Source organism: Phycodurus eques, chromosome 18 (assembly GCF_024500275.1).
Source record: "Phycodurus eques isolate BA_2022a chromosome 18, UOR_Pequ_1.1, whole genome shotgun sequence".
Taxonomy (NCBI): Eukaryota; Metazoa; Chordata; class Actinopteri; order Syngnathiformes; family Syngnathidae; genus Phycodurus; species Phycodurus eques.
Window position 1 is genome coordinate 19162456 of NC_084542.1, and position 24505 is coordinate 19186960.

Consider the following 24505-nt stretch of genomic DNA (forward strand, 5'->3'; position numbering starts at 1 on the left):
GTGTGTGTGCGTGTGTATACACACACACACACACATTTACACAAACCTAAATTCCAACCCAATGTGCTTTTACTGTGAAGCCGGAGTGTTTCTTTTCCGGTGATGAGAGCATTTGAGCTGTTAACTTGTTTAGCGCATCCAGCCTTCCGTGAGAACGGAATAATCTGAAGCTAGAAGAACATGGACTAAACATGGCCCACAATACAGGCCAGTTTTTACACGGTAAGCCCAGACCGGCCCGGATTCAGTCGTCACATTCCCGCTTGATATGAAGACACGTCTCACCGTCCGCCGCCGGTGTCACCGAATCAGTCCAAAATATGCGCGGCTCAGTGGCCACCGTTAGTTAGCCTTACTTGTCAGGTTGCACCACAAAGCTCAAAACCCGACCGACTGCTTCGGCCCGGAGGAGGAAACCAAACACGGTCGGGCCCGGCCCAGTCCGGTGGACATCCGCTGGACAGTCGGGAACAGTGCAAGCTAGCAAGTGTAAACTAGCAGCGCTTATTTTGCAGGCTACGAGCTGGACATAAATTGGATTTGACGAGGCCTTGCTTCTTTCCTTGCTCGATGGACATGTCTTTGGAGATTACATTGAGATTGAGACGCCCTGAACAGACAAAGTAGGACTAAATTTAAAAAATGGAACCGCTTGCCTATCAGAAGGAGCCTGCTAATTAGCATGAAAGTTGACCTGGACGTGTGCTACTGCTAGCTTCAAATACTCGACCAAAAAGCTTCCAATGATGGGGCACACTAACAACATTTTGGAGTCATGTGTCACTTAGTGCCACTGACTCACGTTGTCAGCTACAGACATTCATTGATTCGGGATCTTTTTTTTTTTTTAATATCATTTTTTTCCCCAACAAAAAAAAAAAACACAGCCAAAACATGTCATTTGGAGTAGTTAACATTATTTAGAAACGGTAAAAGGATCAAGATAAGTAGGGTTGTGCTCAAGACCAAACCATAACTCACTGAGACCAAGACAAGACCAAAACTTTTTATTAAAAAAAAAAAAAACATGACAGGGTTGAACAATTAAAGAGCATTCTCTCTTTAATTTTAATTTTAAAAGACATTTGACAGCCAAAAGCACAGTGTCTGCAACTCTTTCAAAGTGCAACATGGAAAAGTCTCGTCATAATTTATTTCAGCTAAATTCTTGCAAAAAATAAATCCTTGCATTTATTTAAAAATGAAACGAGAGTGTTAAGCTAGTTTACGAGCGCTGCCAATTGAATTGATTTGGTATTACCTAAAGCCTAGTATAGTAAGTCAAATAATATTTAAATTTTAGTCTGATAAAGGGGGGGCGTCCCTTAGTCACAACAGCGCAAAGGTTGCAGTCATGGGGTGACGGGAGGGTTAGTAACACATGAATTGAAGCCATTTGTTCTTTTACCAAGTGCTTCTCTGTTTCCATTAGCCACTGGCGAGGTGTTGAATGGGCAGAGCGAACCCTGCTTCTCCTCATATCAAATTTATGAAGTGGAAGAATAGCAGATCACTGCTGCTGTTATTCGGTCTAGAGTCTTAGATAGAAAATCCGGACAGTGCAAGACCAAGACTTTGGGGACTCGCGTCCGAGAAAAGACCAAGACTTTAAAAAATTGGTCTTGGGACCCGTCTCAAGTTTTACAACACGATTGAGAACTACTGTATTATTAAATTCACATTGGGCATTAACTCTGCAGTGGTTCTGAGATGCGGGTTTGGAATACAGGCTTCGGCCTTCCGGCTTGTTCCGCTTTCATTTCTTCATTTCGTCACGACAATGTTTGTTCTGCCATCAAAAAGTACGAGTGTATTGTTTTGTTGTGCTGTTGTTTTTTTGTTTTTTATGGATGTGAAGCTCTGGAAAGATCCGAGGCTCGTCCGGACGGCGGCTACAAGCACAAGTGGAGCTTCCCGGTGTGTGCTGCCCAAGAAGATGAGGACGAAGACTAGTAAGCATCAAACGCTTGCGTCTTTCCGCAACGGTCTATCCTAGCTCTTGTCGCCTTTTGGAATGTTTATGCGCTGGCTTGCCTCCTCAGCTCCAGCGGGATGACCACCCAGAAGACGGACAAGCAAGCGTCTACGTCCTCAGATGGAAACAAGGTAAATGTCCGTCCCGCATCTCTTAACAAGTTGACAGAAGTTGCCAAAATGACTGTCTGTCAAAATGCTGTGTGTACTTGGATTGGCCACTTGAACTCGTGGACCTACCTAGAATGTCCATTAAAAATCTCTAGTGATTTGGGAGTAAGGAATGAGTGAATGATTGCGAATGCTGTAACTGCGTTCGCAGTCATTCATTATTCCTTGTTCTTAACTTAACTCAAATTCAAGACCACAGAGATTCTCTGTGGTCCTGAATCAGATACAGTGCCGTGAAAAAGTATTGGCCCCCTTCTCAAATTCTTAGATTTTTTTCCCCACTTTAATATTTAAGATAATCAAACAAATAAAAATGTCAGACAAATATAACCCAAGTTAACCTAAAATGCTCTTTTTAAATTGTGATTTAATTTATTAAAAATCACAATTTGGCTAATCACAATTTTTGGTTACTTTTCACTGATCTCTCCCAAGCTTGATTACCTCCAGACCTGTTCAATCAAGAAATCACTTCAACAGAATCTGTCTCGACAAAAGCAAGTCAGACAAATGATCTAAATGACACACTGGAAAGGGTTACAAAAGCCATTTCTAAAGCTTTAGGATTCCAGCGAACCATAGGGAGAGTCATTTCCCTCACATGGAGAAAACATGGAGCAGTGGTGAACCTTCCCAGGAGTAGGTGGCCTACAAACATTACCCCAAGTGAACAGCAATGACTCATCCAGGAGGCCACAAAGGAAATCAGGTCAACTTGTAAAGAACTGCAGGCCTCCCTTGCCTCAGTAAGCGTCAGTGTTCATGACGCAACAATAAGGAAGAGACTGTGCAAAAGTGGCATCCATGGCAGAGTTCCAAAGCCAAAACCACTGCTGACGAAAAAGAACATAAAGCCTTGTCTTACTTTTGCAAAAAAACAACAACCATCTGAATGATTCCCAAGACTCTTGGGATAATATTATATGGACTGACGAGATGAAAGATGAGCTTTTTTGGAACGTGCGTGTCTCGTTACATCTGGTTGTTCTGGAATTCATCCATCCATCCATTCTCTGCACCGCTTTATCCTCACAAGGGTCGCAGGCGTGCTGCAGGGTTAGCTAGGGTTTCCCATCTTCGGGCGAGAGGTGGGGTACACCCCGAACTGGTGGCCTGCCAATCGCAGGGCACATATAAACAAAGAACCATTCGCGCACACATTAACACCTACGGGCTATTTAGAGTCTTCAGTCAACTTACCACGCATGTTTTTGGGATGTGGGAGGAAACCGGAGTGCCTGGAGAAAACCCACGCAGGCACCGGGAGAACATGCAAACTCCACACAGGCGGGGCCGGCATTTGAACCCCGTTCCTCAGAATTGTGAGGCAGATGAGCTAACCAGTCAACCCCGTGCCGTCTATTTTGGAATTAAACTGTTATGGAGACAAATCACATATTTGCGTTTGAAAAATATCTCCCGGCATACCACCAAACAAAAACACAAGTTTTTTTTACTCTATGTACCGTCTGCAGTCACTGACGATGTAGTGGTACACTGGCCTGACTTTGGTGCGGGCGGCATGGGGTTCAGTTCCCACTCAGTGACGGTGTGAATGTGAGTGCGAATGGTTGCCCGTGTCGATATGTGCCCTGTGACTGACTGGCGACCAGTTCAGGGTGTAGTCCGCCTTTCGCCAAAAGTCAGCTGGGATAGGCTCCAGCGCCCCGTGACCCTTAACAGGATAAGCAGTGTTGACAATGGATGGATCTACCGTCTGCCATCTAGTGGAAGAGTATTTCATTGTTCTGCATGTCACTATGCGTCTACACATTAGGCCTGTCCCGCCAGGGGCAGCCACAATGACTCACTCGCCGGCTGCCCCTCCTGGCGCTACTCAGCCATTTTCATCCGGCCTTAGGAACACCGTTGGCTGACCGAGAATCTAACCCATGCTGTCTGTGTGTACCCCTACACTACTAATGTCGGGAAAATGGCCGAGAGCGGGCCGGCAGGGACCCCAGTTTGGGCCGGATGAAGTCTGAGTCCCCTCCTGTCCTCCGCGTCTAACACCTTCATCAAGACTCTGCAGCTAGAGTAAAAATTGACTCCGTTTCTTTGGAGCAGAAAAAATGTCAAAGTCCAGCAGGAAAAAGAGGCACGAGTCCGAGCATTTCTGGTCACAAAGAATGGATCTCAAAGGCACAAGAATGAATTCATGACCATCTCCAGGGACACAATAGCCCCTGAAATGGGAAAAAGATGAATTTATATACTAGGGATGACCCATTTCCTCTGATTGGTCAATCCTGGATGTGCTGGTTTCTAATCGTGTCATAACACTGATCATATTTGGCCAGTTGTCTCAATTGGCTTCTTTAATTCTCTCATAAGTGTGACTAATTGCTTGGCTATGTGTGGCTCATTTTTAAAAAAAATGTTAATTTTTTTTTTTTTTTTTTTTTTACTGCTGTTCTTTTTAGACTTTCCATGTGTGTGTTTCTTTCCTTTGTTTCGCACTTGCCACATCTGTTAACTGTGTGTGTGCGTGCGCAGGCTCCCTCTTTGAGGCACTTTACCTCCGCTGACCCACTGAGGACATACGAAAAGCGCTCAAGCAATCTCGTGAGGCACACAAGGCTCAGGTATGCCCCCCAAACTGAATTAATATTTTGATCCTACCGAAGGTACTCATAGAATTTGATTTCGCATTATTAAAAACAGTAATGTGCATTTGAGGTTCAGGTATTATTTTGTCCACTTGGCGTTGCCATCCTCACGTTCTACTGTAGTATTTGACCTTGAGTATGTATGGCTTGAAAATGTGAGGCCCGGCCTGGGGAGTGACGTAGGTGTCAGCAAATGAGTGTAATGTTGGCTGGCTGTCAACTGGCTAATACCTGGATCAGACTACAAGACAAATTTGGTCTTTGCCGATTGCACTGTGTCAGACTACTGCCATCAAATCTTGCTGTATCTTGGTCAGACACTGGCAACACTACACGACGTGGATTATGTCACACTACAAGAAGTTTTGTCGTTCCTGACAAAATATGTTGGGCCCAATCTGGGAAATCCTCCATGATACCAAATCGGGCCAATATTGGCGTTAAATTCCTGTCGTCGAAAACTATTATCGATTAATCGTTTAGACAACGTGTAACGCAAAATTGTCCAAATACTCTGAATTTCAGCCTCTCAACAATAAATATTCTCCGATTTCTGTAATCCTCCCTGAAACAGACTGATTATTTTTGTTTCATCAAAATAAGCAAACATCTGCTTTTACTTTGGAAAATAATGCAGATTTTCTGATGGATGTCACTGAACAAACCAGTAAAGGAAGCATAACCATTTTTTCTCATAATGTCCTTTCAACAAAGGGATTGAAATAATTTTTTAATCCGATTCAATAAATCTCCAAAAATAAATGACAGGTTAATTGAGTTTAGTTTCACCCGGAGTGTTGAGTGCCTCGTTGTCAGTTGTGTCCGTAAATGTGCTTCTTGCGTGTTACAATTAATGGATTTTAGGGGTGTCCCGATCCGATCTATGAGATCGGAAATCGGTTCGATGTCACCAAAAAAAAAAAAAAAAAAAAAAAAAAAAAGAGTATTTGGTCGGACAGGATCTAAACTCTCCGATTTTACCACTCTTGTACAAGCAGTCCATTCCAAGCTCCGCTCCAGCGCTTCCATCCAGCAGTGGTGTGCAGAGCCCATGTGATCACAACAGGTTCCTAAGGTGCTAACATAGTAGCAAGGAGTAAGAGTGAATATTGGTCGCTTAGAATCAGAAGCATCTTTATTTTGCCAAGTATGTCCAAAAAACACACAAGGAATTTGTCTCCGGTAGTTGGAGGGTTAGGGTTATCCCGGTTATAACCCGGTTATCCCTAACCCTAACCCTGATTAGTCATTTTTTGACACTCCAGTTGAAGTTCACTGTAAAACTAAACACACATAATAAAATAGTTACACCTATTGAATGTTCAAATACATCACAGACTAGTTTCTTTCTTCGTTTTTGTTAACAAAACCGCTAGCTCAAACCTAACACACACTGAATGAAAAACAGCATTTGCGAGCTAACGAAAATTAGCATCAAACTTGCGGCACTTATATCTCTCAAAATAATGAATATTGGTGCATAAATGCGGTATAAACACATACAAAGAGGCACTATAACAATACTATATATACTAACTATATATACAATACTATATATACTACTAATACATATATTCTTCAAACTCTGTAAAAATGAGTTACAATAACAATAGTCAATCAAGACTTCTACTTTCTTTGTTACTGCAAGTGTCTACCACATTGCGTGCACCACACTGCCCCTCAGAGGTCAATATGTGCATAGCAGTTATTTTATATAACCCATTGGTAATAATAAATGGGTCAGTTTTTGTCAAACGTAGTGTTGCTGATAATTGTTCTCTGTTTGAGTAATATCACTTGATCAAGCCTTTTCTAACATTGCGTACTACAAAATAAGTAAATTATGTATGATTATTGCCAAAATCGGATTGGACCGATATCGGCCAAAACTCAAGGCTGCAATATTGGTATTGGATCGGGACACGCCTAATGGACTTACTGGAGTTATTCGATGAATCGTCTCAGCCCGACTTCCAAGCAGCCCGACTTCATCTTGTTCACACAGTGGAACTAGGTGGGTAGAGAAAAAGGCTAAAATCCTCCACGTAGCCATTCCCTCACCTTTTGTCATTGCCAAATGACAACATGGAAGGTTTTGTTTGCGAGTGGTGCTTGACGTTTGATGTCATTCTGAAAAGCTCCCCCATAAAACACACAAGTAAAAAAGTAAAACACAATGGCGTGTCTTTGAGTAAGCTAATGTTTGCCCCCATTTGCGATCTTGCAGCTTAGCTCCGCCCTCAGCCACTGCCAGCAACTACTTGACCATAAGCCCCGCCCCTACGCAAGGTCTTGTCCTGCAGGGGCGCCTTTTTCAGCATGCGCAGATGACCTCCGCCTTCAGGAAGCCTGTCCAAAGGTGAGCCGGCGATCTTCCGTTATCAGTGCTTCAGACTTCGAGCAAAGGTATGACGTCATCTTCAGCATCTTGATTAGGGCGAACGAGGATGAAGATGATGATTAAAAACATTCTCATAACCAATTAATTAAAGAAACATGAATTTAATAATTTCTTTTGTGGTCCCGACGCTGACTACAACAAAGGTATGAATTGACTCATGCATGTAACGGTTCTGTGTTTAGGGCACGGCGGCATGCTAACTTGCACTCGCCGGTCAAATGCATGAGCACGACAATGGGGGAAACTCAAAACTGAGTTGATGCTGAACATGGCGGCACACGGCAACGTCGGCTGGAGGAGCTATCGCTTCGTATTTCAAAAATTGAAAACTTAAAATTTTCACCTCGAAAAGTACCACTTTTACTTGTGAAGTTACTCGCAAAACGTTATTTTTGCATAACGCCCTTTAACGTTCAATCACATTTCTTCTCCTCCATTATTCTCTTTGCTATAAAGTGATGACTTCAAAATAAAGACCAAAGATGCCTTTCTCACGTGTCAAAACGTCTTTGACAGAGGTGCATTTGAAATCTGATGTACACAGAGAGCGAGAGAAACTGAAACAGGAGTTGATCTTTTTGTATGTGCATTTGTTCTGCTGATTGTTTGTTTTTTACATTGTCTGTTTTTGTTTTAGTCTTTATGTCCTATATTGTTGTTTGTTCAAATATAATTATCTTTGTCTTATGTTATAATGTGTTTAAAAAATACTGCAAAAATTGGCCAAATTTCAATTTGAAGAGGGTTAATATCGATTAATCGTTCGGGCCTAATCATGATTATGCTCATTGGTTGAGCTGCAGAGCCAGTGAGAAGGTCACAGTCAAGCACATGTTGTTGTCCCTCCGCAGGAACGACTCGAGCAGCGGTGGTGGTGCGCAGCAGGGGGCAGAAGTGGACAACATCATGCTCACGTGCTGCGGCGTGCCAGGTTGGTTTGCGGTTCTCGCTTGACTTCCCTAACCCTTCCATCCACACAGCTACATATACAGTCGGAACGGAAAGTATTCAGACGCCCTTAAATTTTGCAGCCATTAGCTCAGATCATGTGTTCATTTTTTTCTTCAATGTACACACAGCACCCCATATTGCCAGAAAGAAAATGCAATTGTTGGAATTTTTGCAGATTTATTAAAATAAATTGTAATATCACACAGGCATAAGTATTCAGAGCCTTTGCTCAGTATTTAGTAGAAGCACCTTTTTGAGCTAATAGAGCCATGAGTCTTTTTGGGAATGATGCAACAAGTTTTTGGGCTAACCCTAACCCTCACCTGGATTTGAGGATCCTCTGCCATTCCTCCTTGTAGATCCTCTCCAGTTCTGTCAGGTTGGATGGTGAACGTTGGTGGACAGCCATTTTCAGGTCCCTCCAGAGATGATAAATTGGGTTTAAGTCAGGGCTCTGGCTGGGCCATTCAACAACAGTCACGGAGTTGTTCTGAAGCCACTCCTTTGTTATTTTATTATTTTAATTACAGGGATAAAAAATGCCGAATCTCCATAGGGGTCTGTCCTATTCTGGAAAAGACCCCGCAGATATGTCAGATTCGCAAATAAGGTTCTTCATGGGTAGAGGAGTGGGCCTTCGCATCTTAGTGGACGGTGGTTTCAGGCAAGGGGGAATTGGAGGAAGATCTTGGCGTGGTGTGCGTTGGATTCCAATATTGACAATGCCCTTAATCCTGTCCGTAGAGAGTTGGGTTTTGCTCCAATGGGGCAGGGAGGGGTGTGGGAGATTCAACGTGCTGGCTCGTCTCATTTGTCATTCGGTCCTCCGATTGTTTGGATGAATCCGTCTGCGCCTTGTGTCGTCTTATCTCCTGTTCCTCCGATTGTTTGGGAACAACTGCATCTTTTTGTCCTTCAGCTGTGTCACCAAGGCCAGGGCTTTCTTTTTGGACGGCTGAATGACGTACACAGTAAAAAATGTCGACAGCCAATAACTTAATCCCTTGTCTATTTAGACAGAAACCGTCTGCCTTGTAAAGATGTGTGCGCTCCCCCCCAAAAAAAGAAAAAATTGTCAATGTAACTCACGGATAGTGCCGTACACACTTCTTGAGCCACTTATTTAATTGACTGAGCCTAGAGAAACGTTCATCTCCAAATCGTACAAGTGGGAGAGGTCCACTAATAAAAACCTCAGCATCCAAACATTACACTTTTGTGAGGAGCTCGATGAAATCTCCAGGGCCCCTGTGTGCATAATGACATATTTCACAGTTGGGTGCTGATTAGTGATCTCCAGTATTTTCTTTTGAGATATCAGATGCCATGTCATTGGTAAAACACAGTACTTTGGTGTTCTTCTCACTGAAAAAAACGTTTCACATCCTTGACAGCTCCATCACCAACTATTAATGTTTGGGGTGCCATTTTTTTCTTGTATGATTTAGTTTCATGTCTTTCAGGGGTGGTGGGGGATGAGCATTCTTGGCCAGGGTCTTGTAAATGTGGCTCAAAGCTATTTGTAAGTCTGATGTCAATGTTTTCCATTCTGGTCTTCCCAAACGTCTTCCAATTAAGGATTATGGAGCCCACTGTGCTTTTAGGAACCTTAAGTGCAGCATAATTATTTTGTTTTGTTTGTAAGCTTGGCCGGATCTGTGGCGCTCCCTTCCTTGTCATGAAACATTCTCCCTTCCGTACTAACTGCTAGTCTCTGTGATTTCAGACGATGACGGCTCGAACATCAAACGTCTTGTCCATCACAAGAGGAAGGCGGCGGAGGTAAGCTCCAGCTTACTGACAGGGGGCACCACGCTGCTGCTTCTTCCTCCTTCTCGCTCCACTTTTTAATTTTTAATTTTTTTGATAGTTTTATTAAAAATAAAAATGCTCCTCTCCATTCGATCACCTCATCCCCTTCATCTTATTCCTCCATTCTCCCCTTCCTTTTCTTATTCCCCTATCTGCTCCTCCATTTGATCTATTTTTGTAAATGGGTTTTTTCTAAAGAAAACAATCTTCTGCTTCCTCTTTCCTCTTCTTATTCCTCCTTTCTCCTCCTCCTTTTTTATATTATGTAAACGTTTTTCTAAAAAAAAAAAAAAAAGAAATCCTCTTCTTTCAAAGGCCACAAGGCTCCTGGTATCGATGGTATTTTGTCAAGTGTAGAAATGTTTTTCTTGTTACGAACATTGTCAACCTTTTTAGTGTATTTTTTTTCATGGCCTTGTTTATTTGTGGGGCCAAGTACAAGAAGGAAGAAAAGGGGGGGGGGGGGGGGGGGGGGGGGGAATAAAAAAATAAAAAATAAAATAAATCAAGTGCCAGCTTTTCAATGTTTTCATTGGGAAGGCTAAGTTGGCTATCCTTAGAAGAGAAAAAAATCCATCGTCTTCCTCTTGTTCCCGCTCAGACCGCAGCCGTCTACCAGACTGTGTGCGCCAAGTGCAGTAAACCGTGCGAGGATGGCATCGAGTGTCACCACTGCGGCAACAGGCCGGCGTGTCTCTCGCCCCCATTGCCCCGAGCCCCCCTCCGATCTCAGCCCTGCAGCCTGCAGAGCTTCTACAAGGCCTCCCCCGCCGGCGGCGGCAACGGCAGGCCCTCCCGTGCGGACGATCTGCCCGCCGGGCTGGCCGGCATCAATGGGCGATCTCCTCCGCTGGCCAGCGCCTCTTGCTGCTACGGCGCCCGTAAGTCGCCGAGAGGGAGGCGGAAGACGGCGGCCCAGCAGCACCACCTCGACCACCCAAGTGAGTCTTTGGCCGTGTTCCCAATTACTCCCTATCCACTAGATATAGCAACGTGACAAGATTAGTCAAAAATGGAACAGTAATGCTGAGTCTAGTTGGACCTAGATAGTTCGCTAAAATGTCCCATAAAAAAGCCTTTGTTCTGATTCGGGAGCAAATGAGTGATTGATTGTAAATGCCGCGACTACAGTTCGAGATATTCCTAATGGCGTCAGTTGCCCTAAAAGTTTGAATTAAATTGTGCAAATGGAACATTAGCCATGAGGGGAAAGACGTTTTGCAGTAGAATAGGTCATGTACTTTAGTAATCAATCAATTGAGCTTTTTCCTGAATGTATTTGTTCTGGAGGATTTTAGAGGCCTTTGAAGTGCTCATTCCACATTTTAAGAAAATTCCACAAAGATGGTAGACACTTATCAGATTGCTCCTATACAGTCAGGTCAAGTCAATTTTATTTCTATAGTGCCAGTTCACAACACAAGTTGTGTCAAGGCTCTTTAACATTGAGCAGGTCAAGAACCACATTCCTCACTCCTGACAGGGAATGATTTCAGAGGCCCTCCACTTTGGACACGACATCAGTGTAGCAACAGAGTTAAACTAATACCCACACATCAAAACAACCACATAAGTGATAGAGGTTTACATTGTACGTTACATCGCATCAGTGCACAAATCAAGGTTCATGAAGACATGGATGAGAGAGTTTGGATGAACTTGACTGGCTTGCACAAAGTCCCGACCTCAACCCGATAGAACACCTTTGGGTTGATTTAGAGCGGACGCTGAGAACCAGGCTCTACGTATATATCTATACGTATGTGTATATATACGTACGTATATGTATGCATGTTTTTTCTTTGGGTAGATGTCTCCCATGCTGAAACAGCCATGCTTAGTCCTATTTTAAAAAAGTTATTGATGATTTCAAATTTAGGCATTCATAGTAAAGGCAATCGTTATTAACAGAGCAAATGGTTCACTGAAATACGTTTCTTTTTATAACTGTAACAATAAAAGTGCATCATGGTAAAGACAAACCACTTCATAAAAATGGTGAGTTGCACAATATTGTCCAAACTCTACAGATAAAAGTGCATAATTGATCCCAACTACTCATGAAACCCATTAAACTTTTGTCTTTATACAATTGTAATAACGGTAAAGACTTGCAATAGTTCAGACAATTTCATTCATATCTAAAAAATAACACCCTTTATTTTACTGTCTGCTGTTGTGTGAATGCAAAATGGCTGCCTCATCCTGGCACTTGAGCTCACAGATCCCTCTGGTGTATTGCAACATCATCATGAGGCTCTCTGCAGTGGCGTTAACAGTAAAGACAGCTTCAGGACCGTTTGTAAAAGAAGCACACAAAAAAGGAACTCTTCTGACACTGATGTGTTTTTTTTGTTTTATTTTCCATGCAAAAGGAATATTAAGCAGTTGGAGAAAAATCTGGTATGTCCAAAAATGTTGTTTAAATGCAGTGAAATAAAAGCTGGAATTCTGACCTTTTGTCTCATGTTCATCTTCTGATCTGAAACCCCAACGTCTTCAGTATACAACAAAAGGAATTGACCTTGCCGTTCCAATACATTTGGAGGGGACTGTAGCACCGGGTGGGAGCGTGTCGGTCCTGATCGAAGTGCAGGAAGGAAGAGAAAATTGTCACTACGATGCCTTTTTAAAAACCGTGCGCCGATTTCCGCAGTCGTCTTGTCCAGCGACGACGATGCCGACGACGACGGCGCGGGAAGCGTGAGCCGACTGGACAGCGTGTCGCCGCAGCCCGCAGACTCTGCGCACTCGTCGCCGGCGCCCTGCGGCGGTCGAGTAGAGGCGGCGGTGAAAAGCAGTGGCGAGCGGGAGGAGCTGGGCACAGACTTCTTTGATGACATCAACATGAAGATGTTCATACCTCGCCGAACCAGGATGAAGGACCAGGTCTCATTCATTTCTTTTTCACATTCAAAAGTCTGGAGAAAAGCAAACTTGTGTTGGAAATCCCTCCCTATTCACTATGTAGTTCCCTATACAGTGTGTTGACCATTTTGTAGTGCCGTTGGAATGTGTAGTGAGTAGAAGTTATCGCCCAAAGTTCCAACAATGAATCTGGAGAAACGCTCAGTCACTGAGGAGAGCAAAAAGCTACACAGGCTGCGAAGACTGTAGCTTCAGCTGAAAAGCTGGCTGAACCTAGCTCCTCCCCAAGATTTAGCACATATATATATGTGTATATATATATATATACAGCGCATCATTCGATGTGCGTTGCTTAATTGGTTCGTGTGTGGCAAAGAGACGCTGACTGTAATTTTTGGCCGTTAGTCCATGAGTCGGCTTTGGCCGTGTCGCTCAGTGTGGAGCGGGGCCTTCTAGAGTATGCGCAGGATTTGTTGAGTAAGCTCTTGCCTTGTTTTAGAAGATGAAAACTGTAAAGCCTAAGGTGACCGAGTCCTTGTCTTACGATAGCCAGAACCCCAACTCTACAATCGATTCATCTAAGGGTTCCTGTCTAATTCGTATTGATTGAGGCAACTGTTACGACGCAGCTGTATTACAAACGGCGATCTGGAGGTATCGGTTTATTGTTCCCAACCCGAAATAAAACGCAAATAGGTGAATTTGTGAATAGGAAACTTCAAGTAGGTGGGGATTCATTGTAAAAAGGTAATAAAATACTGACCATTGCAGTCTCTCTAATAAAGTGACAAGTGAGTCAAGCTTTTTTCTTGAACTTGCTTTAGTTCGGAAAACAGCTGAGGTCTCCCAGAAGCAAGCGTTCCAAAGCGGAGTCGGGCAAGTGCGGCAGCATCATCCTGCAGTGTCGGAGCGTCCGCGTGGGAACGCTGCGCAGGATGGTGACCAAACCCGTGGTGGTGAGTCATTTTACTTTTCCGTTAACTCTCTCTCTCAGGCGCTTTCATCTTCCTGCCATTTTGCAGTTTTCTGTGGAGCACATCCAGCTGGAAACTGAAGGTACGTCTCTCACCCCTCGCCGCCTGTTTTTCCAACACTCAAGTGCGCCTCCTGACCGCCGGGCGTCTTTGCCGCGCCAGGGCCGGAGCTAAACATGGTGGAGAAGGTGTCCCTGGGCGCCTCGGAGCTCATTAGCTGCGAGTGGTGCAGCGTCCGCAAGCTCCCCGTCTTGTTCTTCCAGACCACACCCGACGAGTGTGTCCGTCTACGCTCGCAGCTCAACATGACTCAGGAGGACTGTGGACAGTGGTACGACTGCACGGGACAAGGTGAGTATGTCTGGGAGTCTACGTCTGGGTTCTGCTCTGTGACACTCAGGGTCTTCACCCTTAACTACTAAGAGTGTAACGATTCATTTTAACAACGATTCCATTCGTATCACGCTTCGTGGTTGCCGATTCGATTCAAGGACGATATTGGTTCATTTAGAACGATACCATCCGAAACGATTCAGGGGATTGAAATCGATTCAATAACTTTTTAGCCAAAAATTCAGCCAATGTGACTGTGAAATAAATACCTGGATAACGGACAGTGCAGGTGGAATTTCCTAAATTCCTTTTGTCTCTTGTAAAGGTATCAGGTCGAATTAATGAATGAATATACACTAAACGACCATTAAAAGCAAATGCGTTCACACTTTAGTTGAATAAAGTGCACCTAACATCTCGTCAGGTTGGATTAACAGTAGGTTTACCTGCTACTTCTGATGTTGTTTTTCCAACATAGAAATTAAATACAAATGTTAAGAATAAATACTTATTGTAATTGAATGCAAAATATGTAATGCTTAAATGTTTCTAATCATATTACTTCCCAATAGTGATTACACAGCTCTAAGTAGCTTGGGATGGATGATCTGTTGTGTTATACTGCAATATATCCATCCATCCATTTTCTTCCGCTTATCTGAGGTCGGGTCGCGGGGACAGTAGCTTTAGCAGCGAAGACCAGACTTCCCTCTCCCCAGCCACTTCATCCAGCTCTTACGGGGGGATCCCGAGGCGTTCCCAGGCCAGCTGGGTGACGTAATCTCTCCAGCGTGTCCTGGATCGTCCCCAGGGTGTCCTCCCGGTGGGACGTACCCCGGAACACCTCACCAGGGAGGCGCCCAGGAGGCATCCTAATCAGGTGCCCGAGCTACCTCATCTGGCTCCTCTCAATGTGGAGGAGCAGCGGCTCTACTCTGAGTCCCTCATGGATGACCGAGCTTCTCACCCTATCTCTAAGGGAGAGCCCGGACACCCTGTGGCAGAAACTCATTTCGGCCACTTGTATCAGAGATCTTGTCCTTTCGGTCACCGCCCACAGCTCGTTACCATAGGTGAAGGTAGGAACGTAGATCGACCGGGAAAAAAATGAGAGCTTTGCCTTTCGGCTTAGCTCCTTCTTTACCACAACGGACCCAAACCAGAATGTCCCCCCCCAAAAAAACGCAACGAAACATTACAAAAAAGTACTATAATCCAGCGGAACTTCAGTTTTCATATGCCCTAGTTTTCGTACGATTCGTTGCTGAGCCGTACCAAACTCGTCCGCCTACCTGCGAGGCTCGGCCACTCATTAATGCTGAGCTCAGACTACACGACTTTTGTTGTCGTTCACGACAGTCCCTGTGTCAGATTGCAAGACACGGTGTCATAAATTCGTTCTGTCTTGGACCGGACGAGTGGCCGCACTACATGTATGTGACCGACCGGACCCCGCCCGATCATGTTGTTAAGAGCGCCGTCCGACTGCACAGGTCTTCAGGGAGGCCGGACAAGAAGAAAGAGCTTGGGGGGCACAGAAATAGTTTGTGGACATGCAGGACCACGGGACACAAGTGCGGGGACCACGGGGTTAACTGGAGCTTGGCCCCGCGGGAACAACGAGCGCACGCTCCCGCCATCTGCACTCTGCAGAAAAGAGAGAGTGCGGGTCAGGGAATCACAGGTGTCTGGGGGCTCCGTGGTCCATGTCTCGGAACAACCGTTGGACCACGTAGGCCATATCACACTATGCGGAAAAACAAAAAAATTCTGACACGCCAGACTTTCTGCGCTGTGGTCGTGAGTCGTCCCAGACGCCAGATCGGCAGTGGATCAACGATGTCACACTACACGGAGTAACCACGCTCGATCGAGAACTCCTCACTCAAATGATCGGCCTCCTATCTCAAATGATCGGCCCCGGCAGTGCACGTTTGTCTGCGACGTGTATGTCTGGTCCAAATCGGGATAAGTTTGTGTAGTCTGAGCTCGGCATAACTGGAATCGAACGCCGACACGAAGCATGTGCATCTTTATTGAGAAGCCGAGAAACACCATCGAATCCAGGAAAGAGCTCACGACCAAGTACGAAAATTCCAAACAATAAACTCTCCGCCTCCCTTTCCGCTTCTCGCCGTCATTCGTACGCCATCTAGAGTCGTCAATAAAGGTTTGAGAGGTTAATGTTCAGTCAATTGAGGATCTCTTGCGCATGTGCAACTGAGTTTTCTTGTTGCTTAAGCAGCACACCCGCATTCAGAAATGTTTCCAGTTGTAGAAGCAGTGTGTAGGGAATGCAGGTGCCATATGAGTTGTTGACGTCTTCTCAGAGTCTGACGAGAAGTACATCGTCCTGATCTTCATGGACGGCCTGGACATGAAGGAGCAGATGATCCTGGAGGACATCTTGAGCGAGATCGGCCAGAACAACAACATTAGCAACTTTCCCGCCAAGTTGCCCTTTGACGAGGCCAACACGCGTCTGGTGAACTTCAACAAGGCCACCAAGCAGAAGCAGGACAAGGTGCTCTTAGCAAATAGACAAATGTTCAAATCAAAAGTTGAGTCTCATTTACATAGGATACTCACTAAACGTTCAAGATATTCCGCATTCGGGTGAAATTTCAGAACGAATTACAGAAAGCTAAAACACGCTGTAACCTTAAGAGGTGAACTTAAATTCACAACTGGTTTGATCCATGAATATTTCCAAGGATGTCCACTTAGATGTGTTTCTGTGACCCTTCCAATTGCTCTGTTTCTGATGCTACTCTAAACTCAGTGGTCACTTCCTCGTACTGCTGATCAGTTGTTAAGTGTCGTCTCGGTCTCACGATGTCAAAATGTCATTTATCGGTCCGTTCATTGGGAATTTTTCCGGAAATTTCGCCCCAAAGTGGAAGGTCATAAACTTGTTGTGAGTAGCCTATATGGGTGTCTGTAAAGTCTCTTTGCAATTTAAGCCATTTTTAACAAAAAAACATGAAGAGAAAAATCTTTATAAATGTTTACAAAATGAGTGATAGTCGACCCAGGTTTATTTTTATAGCCCTTAATCACCAAAAAGTCTCAGAAGGTTTCACAGCAACACAGTTTACAAAAATCAACTACATCCCCTAGTCTAGATCCCCCCCGCTCTGAGGAAAAACTCCGAGAAGGGATCACGGATGGAAGCATCCCCCTTCCCGGCTGACCAGGCTCCGATGGCTGCCGAGTGACATCATTTATCACATCATGCGTGTCATGCTGTACAGTGTTAGTTCAAACGGCACAAAAGTCCACAAAAGCGAGGGACTGAAGCATCGCAGGTCGATGCCATCGGCAGGTGGTTCTTCCTCAGGACCTGACCCGGTCACTCCATGCAGAATCCTTACAGCAACAGCCTTAAGGCCTCTTTATACTCCCGATCGGCAGACAACGCCCGCATTGCAGCACGTGACCGACGAATTGGCCCCTCTGCGTCACTTATCGCGCACACGGCAAAAAATTTTGCTGTGCGTAGAATGCCGCGGAGATCATCTTTCGTGATTGGTCCGTTTCAGTCACATGCTGTGATGACTCACTCGGCGTGCCCCTCGGTTGTACATACCATCTACGCCGCTGCCTTCTTGATCGATTCTGCAGCATAATTAAACGTATCATCTGGTCATCTAGTTCCATTTGTTCTGGGCAGACACTGTTTCACGGTCGCCATTGTTGTTGCTTTGTTCCTTGTTACGGAAAGGAAAGTAAAAACGGCCGTAGCGACACCCCCGACTTGGAGAACTGCAGTACATTTTCAAAACTGCGCGCGAGTATAAAGGCAAACTGCGTACGGGATAGCCGCAGTGACGTCAGTCCGGTCACCGCCCACGTGAGGATAAAGAAACCTTTACTTGGCTCATCACCACCTCGCTGAGGGGGGAGGGGAAGTGGCAGTAAAAAAGGCCATATTTTGAGCAATTTATTTACCTGTACCTATTTCATGAACCGCATACAGTAAACTCTCATTTATCACAGTGGTTACGTTCCAGAAAACCCCCCGCAATAAATGAAATCCACCAAGTATCAACCAATTATATATTGTATCATCATATAAATTTATAACTTTCATATATGCAATTCAATGCTAATATGTGATACGTTAGAGAGGTGCAGATATTCTATTTGTCCACTGGCGGTCACCATCCACACACTACACATGCACACGCCTATTAAAGGCAGGTGTGCTCTGCTTGAATGACGCTAACAGCATCCAATGCGTACGTGGTGTGAAAAGGCTATTTCTTGCCTTTAGCACCGTTCCTCACACTGATGGTCCTGGCAGCGAAGTGAAAAGCTTTATGGATACCTAAAATTCATTGCGGTGATGTTTTTAAATAAAGTGTTGTTGTCGTAGAAAATCAAGCTAAACCTTTCTCTTGCATTTATTCCTGTCGATATTTTTGTTAGTGTGTGCATTAGCTATTTGTTGGGCTAAGGTTTGGTATTTGTGAATTTATTTCATAAAACTCTGACTGTGGGTTGTGTTTTAAACAGTGGCTTTCCGTTCATGTGCTTTGAATCCTCAAGCAATTTGGTGACTTACAAAATGTATGAGTTGAGATTGTTCAGTAAGGTTTCTGTTTCTGCAACGAAAGAGAGCCCAAATGACCTTACGCAAGTCATTGCTGCCGCATTAAGACCGTGAAGCCGGAGTAACGCACTATACACCGACCCATTAAAAAAGAAGAATAATCACGATGCGCTGAATCAGCAAGAAGTGAACCGTGATATAGCAAGGGATTACTGTACCTGAAATACACAAATGTAATGTGATTACTACCGAGCAGAGGAAATACAACTACTTATATGAAATTGAAAAAAGAGACTTTTTGTTTTTGCCCGTTGCATATGCAGCAGAGTCGATAGTCGTTGTCGTGTGTGCAGTTGAAGGGTGGTGTCCCTGTTGCGTCTCGGTGCTCACCGCTCAGCAGGACCTTCAACGCTCCGACCGTCTTTGAGCACGACCAGCGGGACGCGGCCGACCTGCAGCCCACCTTCATCGGCCCGGTGGTCAAGTGAGTGCGGGTGGGTCGGCCGCTCGGGCTGCGTCCTGTTGCTGATGCGCCATTGTCTTCCAGGTTGATGGTCTATCCGCCTCCTCCGGCCAAAGGGGGCATCTTAGTCACAAACGAGGACCTCCACTGCCTTAACGACGGAGAATTCCTTAATGATGTTATCATAGATTTTTATTTAAAGTAAGTACGCATGCTTGACACGCTTCTCGTTCTGCATTCCTTAAGCATGCAAACTTCAAGAAAATTCCAGACATCTTAGGAATTGCTTTCCAGATTATCAAAATTCCCACGTTTCTCAGAAAGACGCACAAAAAATCCATTCAAGTCGAGAAATTCAACAAAAATCTTTCCAATTTGAAATTCAAAATGTTCAGCTCATTCAGAACATCTTGGGAACTGTTTTCTTCATTGCGCCAATTTGACACTTTTCACAATGTAATTCCCAAATTTAAGTTGCTTTACACATGAGCTTCTCCTTCCACAATTCAAACCAGTCAAACTTCCAAATGTTCAGCTAATAAAAGCCATTTTGTGAACTATTTATCATTTTCCACAATGGAATTCCCAAATTAAGAAATACTTTGAGCCGCTCCTTTCACATTTCTTGACCGATTCAAACCGCCTCTACTTCAAGTCTCACATTCTACAGTTGAACAATTCACTTCCACAGTATTCCAGTCTAGCATCAGCTTCTCAACATTCACATGCAAGTTCTACACAAATTGCATTCTCTAGTTAGGAATATTTATCATGTGTGTAGATATTTAGTCCTGGAGAAACTAAAGAAAGAGGACTCCCAAAGAATCCACGTGTTCAGCTCCTTCTTCTACAGACGTCTCACCCAAAGGGAGAAGGGGAGCGCTCCCGATAGAAGCAACAACCTTCCGTCAGTATCCGCATCATCCGTGCGCTCTCCCGGGTAACGGGAATTGTTTTCTGACCTCTTGACCGCTTGTGTGCCCAGGATCCACAAACGCAAGCACAACAGGGTGAAGACGTGGACGCGGCACGTGGATCTGTTTGACAAGGACTTCATCTTCGTTCCCATCAACGAGTCGTGAGTTCCGGCCTCCGGACCGGCAGGGGGCGGCATCGCGTCCGCGCTGACTTTGCCTCATCTCTCCCGCAGGGCTCACTGGTACCTGGCGGTCATCTGCTTGCCGGGCAGCGACCCGCCGTCGGACGAGCTCCCGGATCACTGCCGCCCGCTGTCCCCGCCGGACATGGACGTGCTGGACGCGCCCCCGCGGGATCCCGCCCCCCCAGGGGATACACCGCCACGGGACCCCGCCTCTGAGCAGCACACGCCGGCACACGACTCCACCGCCAAGGGGCGGCCTGAGCTACACTACCCCAGTCAGTCCACTGTGTCGACAGCGACGATTCGGGAGTCGGAAATGCTGCGTGATTGTGAACGCGGTCGCTCCGTCATTCCGACTCCTCAATTACTGCAAAAGGATTTTCAGGGGACATTTGATGGAACTGTCTTAAGTCAGGGGTGTCAAAGTCATTTTAGTTCATGGGCCACATTTACCCCATTTTAAACTCAAGTAGGCCAGACCGGTATATTTCTCGCTTTATAAATAACCACTATCACAAAAGTTTTCCCATTGTTTTGGTTCAAATTATTCCAAGTACATTTGGAAAATATTGCATTATCATCTTTTTGCAAATCATATGAGCAATCCGAAATTAAATTTCTCATCAAAAATGATTCACAATACTCTTAAATTTACAATCCGTTGTTTCATTTACATGTGTGCAGCTTACAGATCGCAGTTGATCTATATGCTGCATGTACCTTTTATAAAACAACTTAAGATCTCAAAATCATTCTGAAATGACACTTTTCTGCATCTATCTGTAAATCGTGACAAGCTCAACTGACTCATCTCAGCATACAAACAAAAGTGGGAACTACTTAGAAAAAAGGGTGCAGTTGTCCCCCTCCCTTGTAAATGTGTACATCAAAATACATGCAAGTTGTAGCAGTGGATGGAAAAAAAACCCACCTTTTCAACTGAAGCAGTTGATGCATATTTTGCAATATTCAGTCGCTTTTCACAGAACTGTGTTGTTCACAGTACAAAGGTGGCACAGCATTTTCTATGAAGTAGGCGTACTTTGCTTCTGGCATGTTTCAGCCTTCACAAGTGCATCAATATCAGGCGAGTAACAGCCAATTTCAGAAGGTCATTTAAGTGGTAAGCGGTCGTCAGTGCGACCTCCAGTGGACAAAAGTAGCCACAGCTGTTTTAATGAGAACTAGCAGTTGGTGTTCTCTCGCCTCATGGGACAGATTGGACCCCCTGACAGGATGTTCTGGCCCGTGGGCTGTATGTTTGACACCCCTGATCGAGGTCCACAAGTTGAAGTAACCAATTGCAGCATTTTCACAGATAAATCTTGTCATGTTGCTCATGTCACAAGTTGTCTTTGTCACACGTTCCACTTTTTTTTATGTCGTAGACGAGTTGCAAAGAATCAGCATGTGTTATGCAGATGACGACAACACTTTGACGTCTGACGAGCAAAGCTCCAATCAGGTACTCATTTTTGTCATCTCCTCTGCACTACACTTGACCCGCGGGGGTGGGAGGGTGGCGCGCGCACACCTCGCTAACATTGTGACCGCGCAGGACGAATGCAGCGACGACAGCGCACCGGCAGAGGACTCCTTGGACTCGGCCTCCGACGCATCGTCTCGGGCCTGGAAAGCCGACCGCCGCAAACAGTAAGTGGGTGGGGTGCGTCGGCACGTGTTGGCCCGCGGACGGCGCCTCGGTAACGCTTTTCGTCTGCAGGTCCTGTATCCTCATCATGGACTCTCTGCGCGGTCCCGCCAGGTCCACGGTGGTCAAAACTCTGAGAGAGTGAGTGAGCCGGCGAGCGTAAGACGTAAGATGGGTGTGGTGTTGTGAACGCCGCCTGGGTGTGCGCTGGTTTTAGGTACCTGGAGGTGGAGTGGGAGGTGCGCAAAGGCAGCCAGCGCACGTTTGGGAAAAACCTGATGAAAGGCTCCAGTCCTCGTGTGCCTCAGCAGGACAACTTCAGCGACTGCGGCATTTACGTCCTGCAGTACGTGGAGAGCTTCTTCGAGGTGAATCCTTCCTGCCCCGCCGTCCTCACTGTGCATGCGTGTTGTTGAAACGCTTGCAATTATGATGCTTAACAGCTTGAAGTCGGTACAGGTAAAGCTTTCTCTCTCTCTCTGAAGCGTTTGCCCGATCGAGCTTTTGTTGCCTCTTAATAGCAACGTGACAAGAATGACTCTGTCAAAATGCTGTGTTGTTGGAATGGCCGCTTCAACTTTTGGGGGAAAAAAAAAAAAAGAAAAAGTCTGCTACAAATCCCTTTGGGCTGATTGGGGAGTGATTCCCAATCACGAGAAATTCTACAAATTGGAGTGGCCAATCCACCCTGACTCAACATTTTGACAGACTGTTTTGTCATTTTGGGAAACTCTTGTCAGCTCACTACTACCTGGGGTTCGATGATTTTTTTTTTTGGGGGGGCGACACGTCTGCGGTGGAGAATCGCTCTCCGAGCATGTTCAGGAACATTTGAAGAGCTTTTGACTTTTCATCACACAGTGCTTTCTTCTCTGCGGTCTTTCTTCCAGAACACACAAAGTGAACTTTGTTGTTTTGTGCACAGAATCCCATCACAAACTTTCAGCTGCCCCTCAACCTGTCCGAGTGGTTCCCTCAGCAGAGGATGAAGAGCAAACGGCAGGAAATCAGGAGCTTGATCCTGCACATCCAAGCGAGACAGGATGCCCATAAGAACCGTCCCGAGCGGCCAGAGGCGGAGTGGCCTGAGGCCTCGTCCGCTTCCTCGGAAGAGCCGGCCATCGAAGAGACTTAGACGGCGGCGAACCCGCGACCGCCGGCCTCTGAACTTGGATTGTACGCTGCTGACGTGTTTCTCTTCTCTGCTTCCCGATCCACCTCCACCAACACCTTTGACTTCGTATGAATAAAAGTCACGTGTATGTTCCCATGGTAACAACTCTTTACACACATTCCTCCCACCAGGAGGCGATATTTATTTAGTGTTTCAAAACAAACAGTGCCTGTGGCAGTCACATGTTCAAATTGCAAGAAAAATATAAAAATATACATGTAATTGAAATGGAGAAAGACTTTGTTGACCCCACAGTGGAGAAATTAACTGGTTCCAGCAATCTACAGTATTAAGAAAAGAAGTCTTATCCAAATAAATCCAGTGAGAGAGATGTCATTTATAAAAAGCATCACTTTGGGGGAGCATTGTGAAAGATATACAGCACGTTGTGTTTTTAAAGACTATTGCAAATGAGTGGCATTTGAAAGTTTTTGTGTGCGCGTGCACCGATATCCTGCGGCAGCATTCCTCCTGCACCTCAAGTGGGAAAAAAAGCCACTCGGGGGTGGTTGGAGAGCAATCTTAGTGGGGCGCCAGGCTGGGTCAGAGGGCCACCATTTTAAACACACACACAGTCTAAATTCATTTGGTATTTATTACAAGGTACTTTTATTGTCAATGCTGCAATATGCGTAACACACACACAAGATTGAAATTACGGTACTCAAGGGCCCGTGGTGCTACAAAAGACAGTACAAATAATATCAATATTAAAAGCTAAATAAAACTAGCGTCTATACAGTATAAAAAGTATGAATTAGTTAAGTGTATTTTTCAGTTGTATTCTAAAGCCTGACGAGGAACTAAGATCGCAATCAGCTCGACATTTTCGATGCATCACATATTCCTATTTGTAAAGGCAACAAAGAGCAGTGAAGAGGAATACACAACGTTGCAGCAACACAGTAGGCCTATATAAATAACTGATGATAATGGGCAACTGGTGAGCACATGCGCTTCACAGTTGCGAGGTTGCGGGTTCAAATCTGGCCTCGCCTGTGTGGAGTTAGCATGTTCTCCCTGTACCTTCGTGGCTTTTCTCCGGGTACTCCGGTTTCTCTCCCACATACATCCCGGGTTAATTGACGACTCTAAATTGCCCGTAGGTGTGAATGTGTGCCCCGCACTTGGCTGGCAACCAGTTCAGGGCGTACCCCGCCTCCTGCCCGATGATAGCTGGGATGGGCTCCAGCACTCCCGCGACCCTTGTGAGGAGAAGCGGCTCAGAAAATGGATGGATGGAGTTAGCTGAGCACATTGTGCCGTACTGCAAGACACAATTTGAGTTAAGAGTGACGTCGTATACACGGACACAGATACACATGGTGCTGGCCTGATAAAGTGGCAAATAAAAAACAATTTAAAAACCCTGTAATGTCCTCACGTGTGGGCAAGGAGAGCCACCGTGGCAGATGCACTTTCAGTTTATTGACACGGAGCGGTTTATGATGTCGCACATTAGACCAC

At 45.2% G+C, this 24505-nt stretch overlaps 1 protein-coding gene across 1 annotated transcript; it reads left to right on the forward strand.

Annotated features, from left to right (window-relative positions):
- The first annotated feature begins 119 nt into the window (after positions 1-119).
- On the forward strand, positions 120-23132 carry senp6a (SUMO specific peptidase 6a). The gene is made up of 23 exons (XM_061703648.1): positions 120-222; positions 1859-1952; positions 2043-2106; positions 4642-4730; positions 6982-7113; positions 8007-8086; positions 9833-9888; positions 10520-10859; positions 12575-12807; positions 13611-13742; positions 13809-13842; positions 13923-14111; positions 16424-16617; positions 19002-19132; positions 19196-19312; positions 19893-20018; positions 20097-20189; positions 20262-20488; positions 21602-21678; positions 21772-21866; positions 21937-22005; positions 22082-22232; positions 22790-23132. Exons 1-23 carry the CDS (start codon positions 192-194, stop codon positions 22997-22999), a joined length of 2964 nt encoding a protein of 987 aa, XP_061559632.1. The 5' UTR covers positions 120-191; the 3' UTR covers positions 23000-23132.
- Positions 23133-24505: the final 1373 nt, after the last annotated feature.

Excerpts from the sequence above, each read along its gene's own strand:
- senp6a (XM_061703648.1), top strand. The coding sequence starts at position 192 with ATGGCCCACAATACAGGCCAGTTTTTACACG. Across the intron at positions 223-1,858 it reads TACAGGCCAGTTTTTACACG|CTCTGGAAAGATCCGAGGCT; the intron begins GTAAGCCCAGAC and ends ATGGATGTGAAG. Across the intron at positions 10,860-12,574 it reads GCACCACCTCGACCACCCAA|TCGTCTTGTCCAGCGACGAC; the intron begins GTGAGTCTTTGG and ends CGATTTCCGCAG.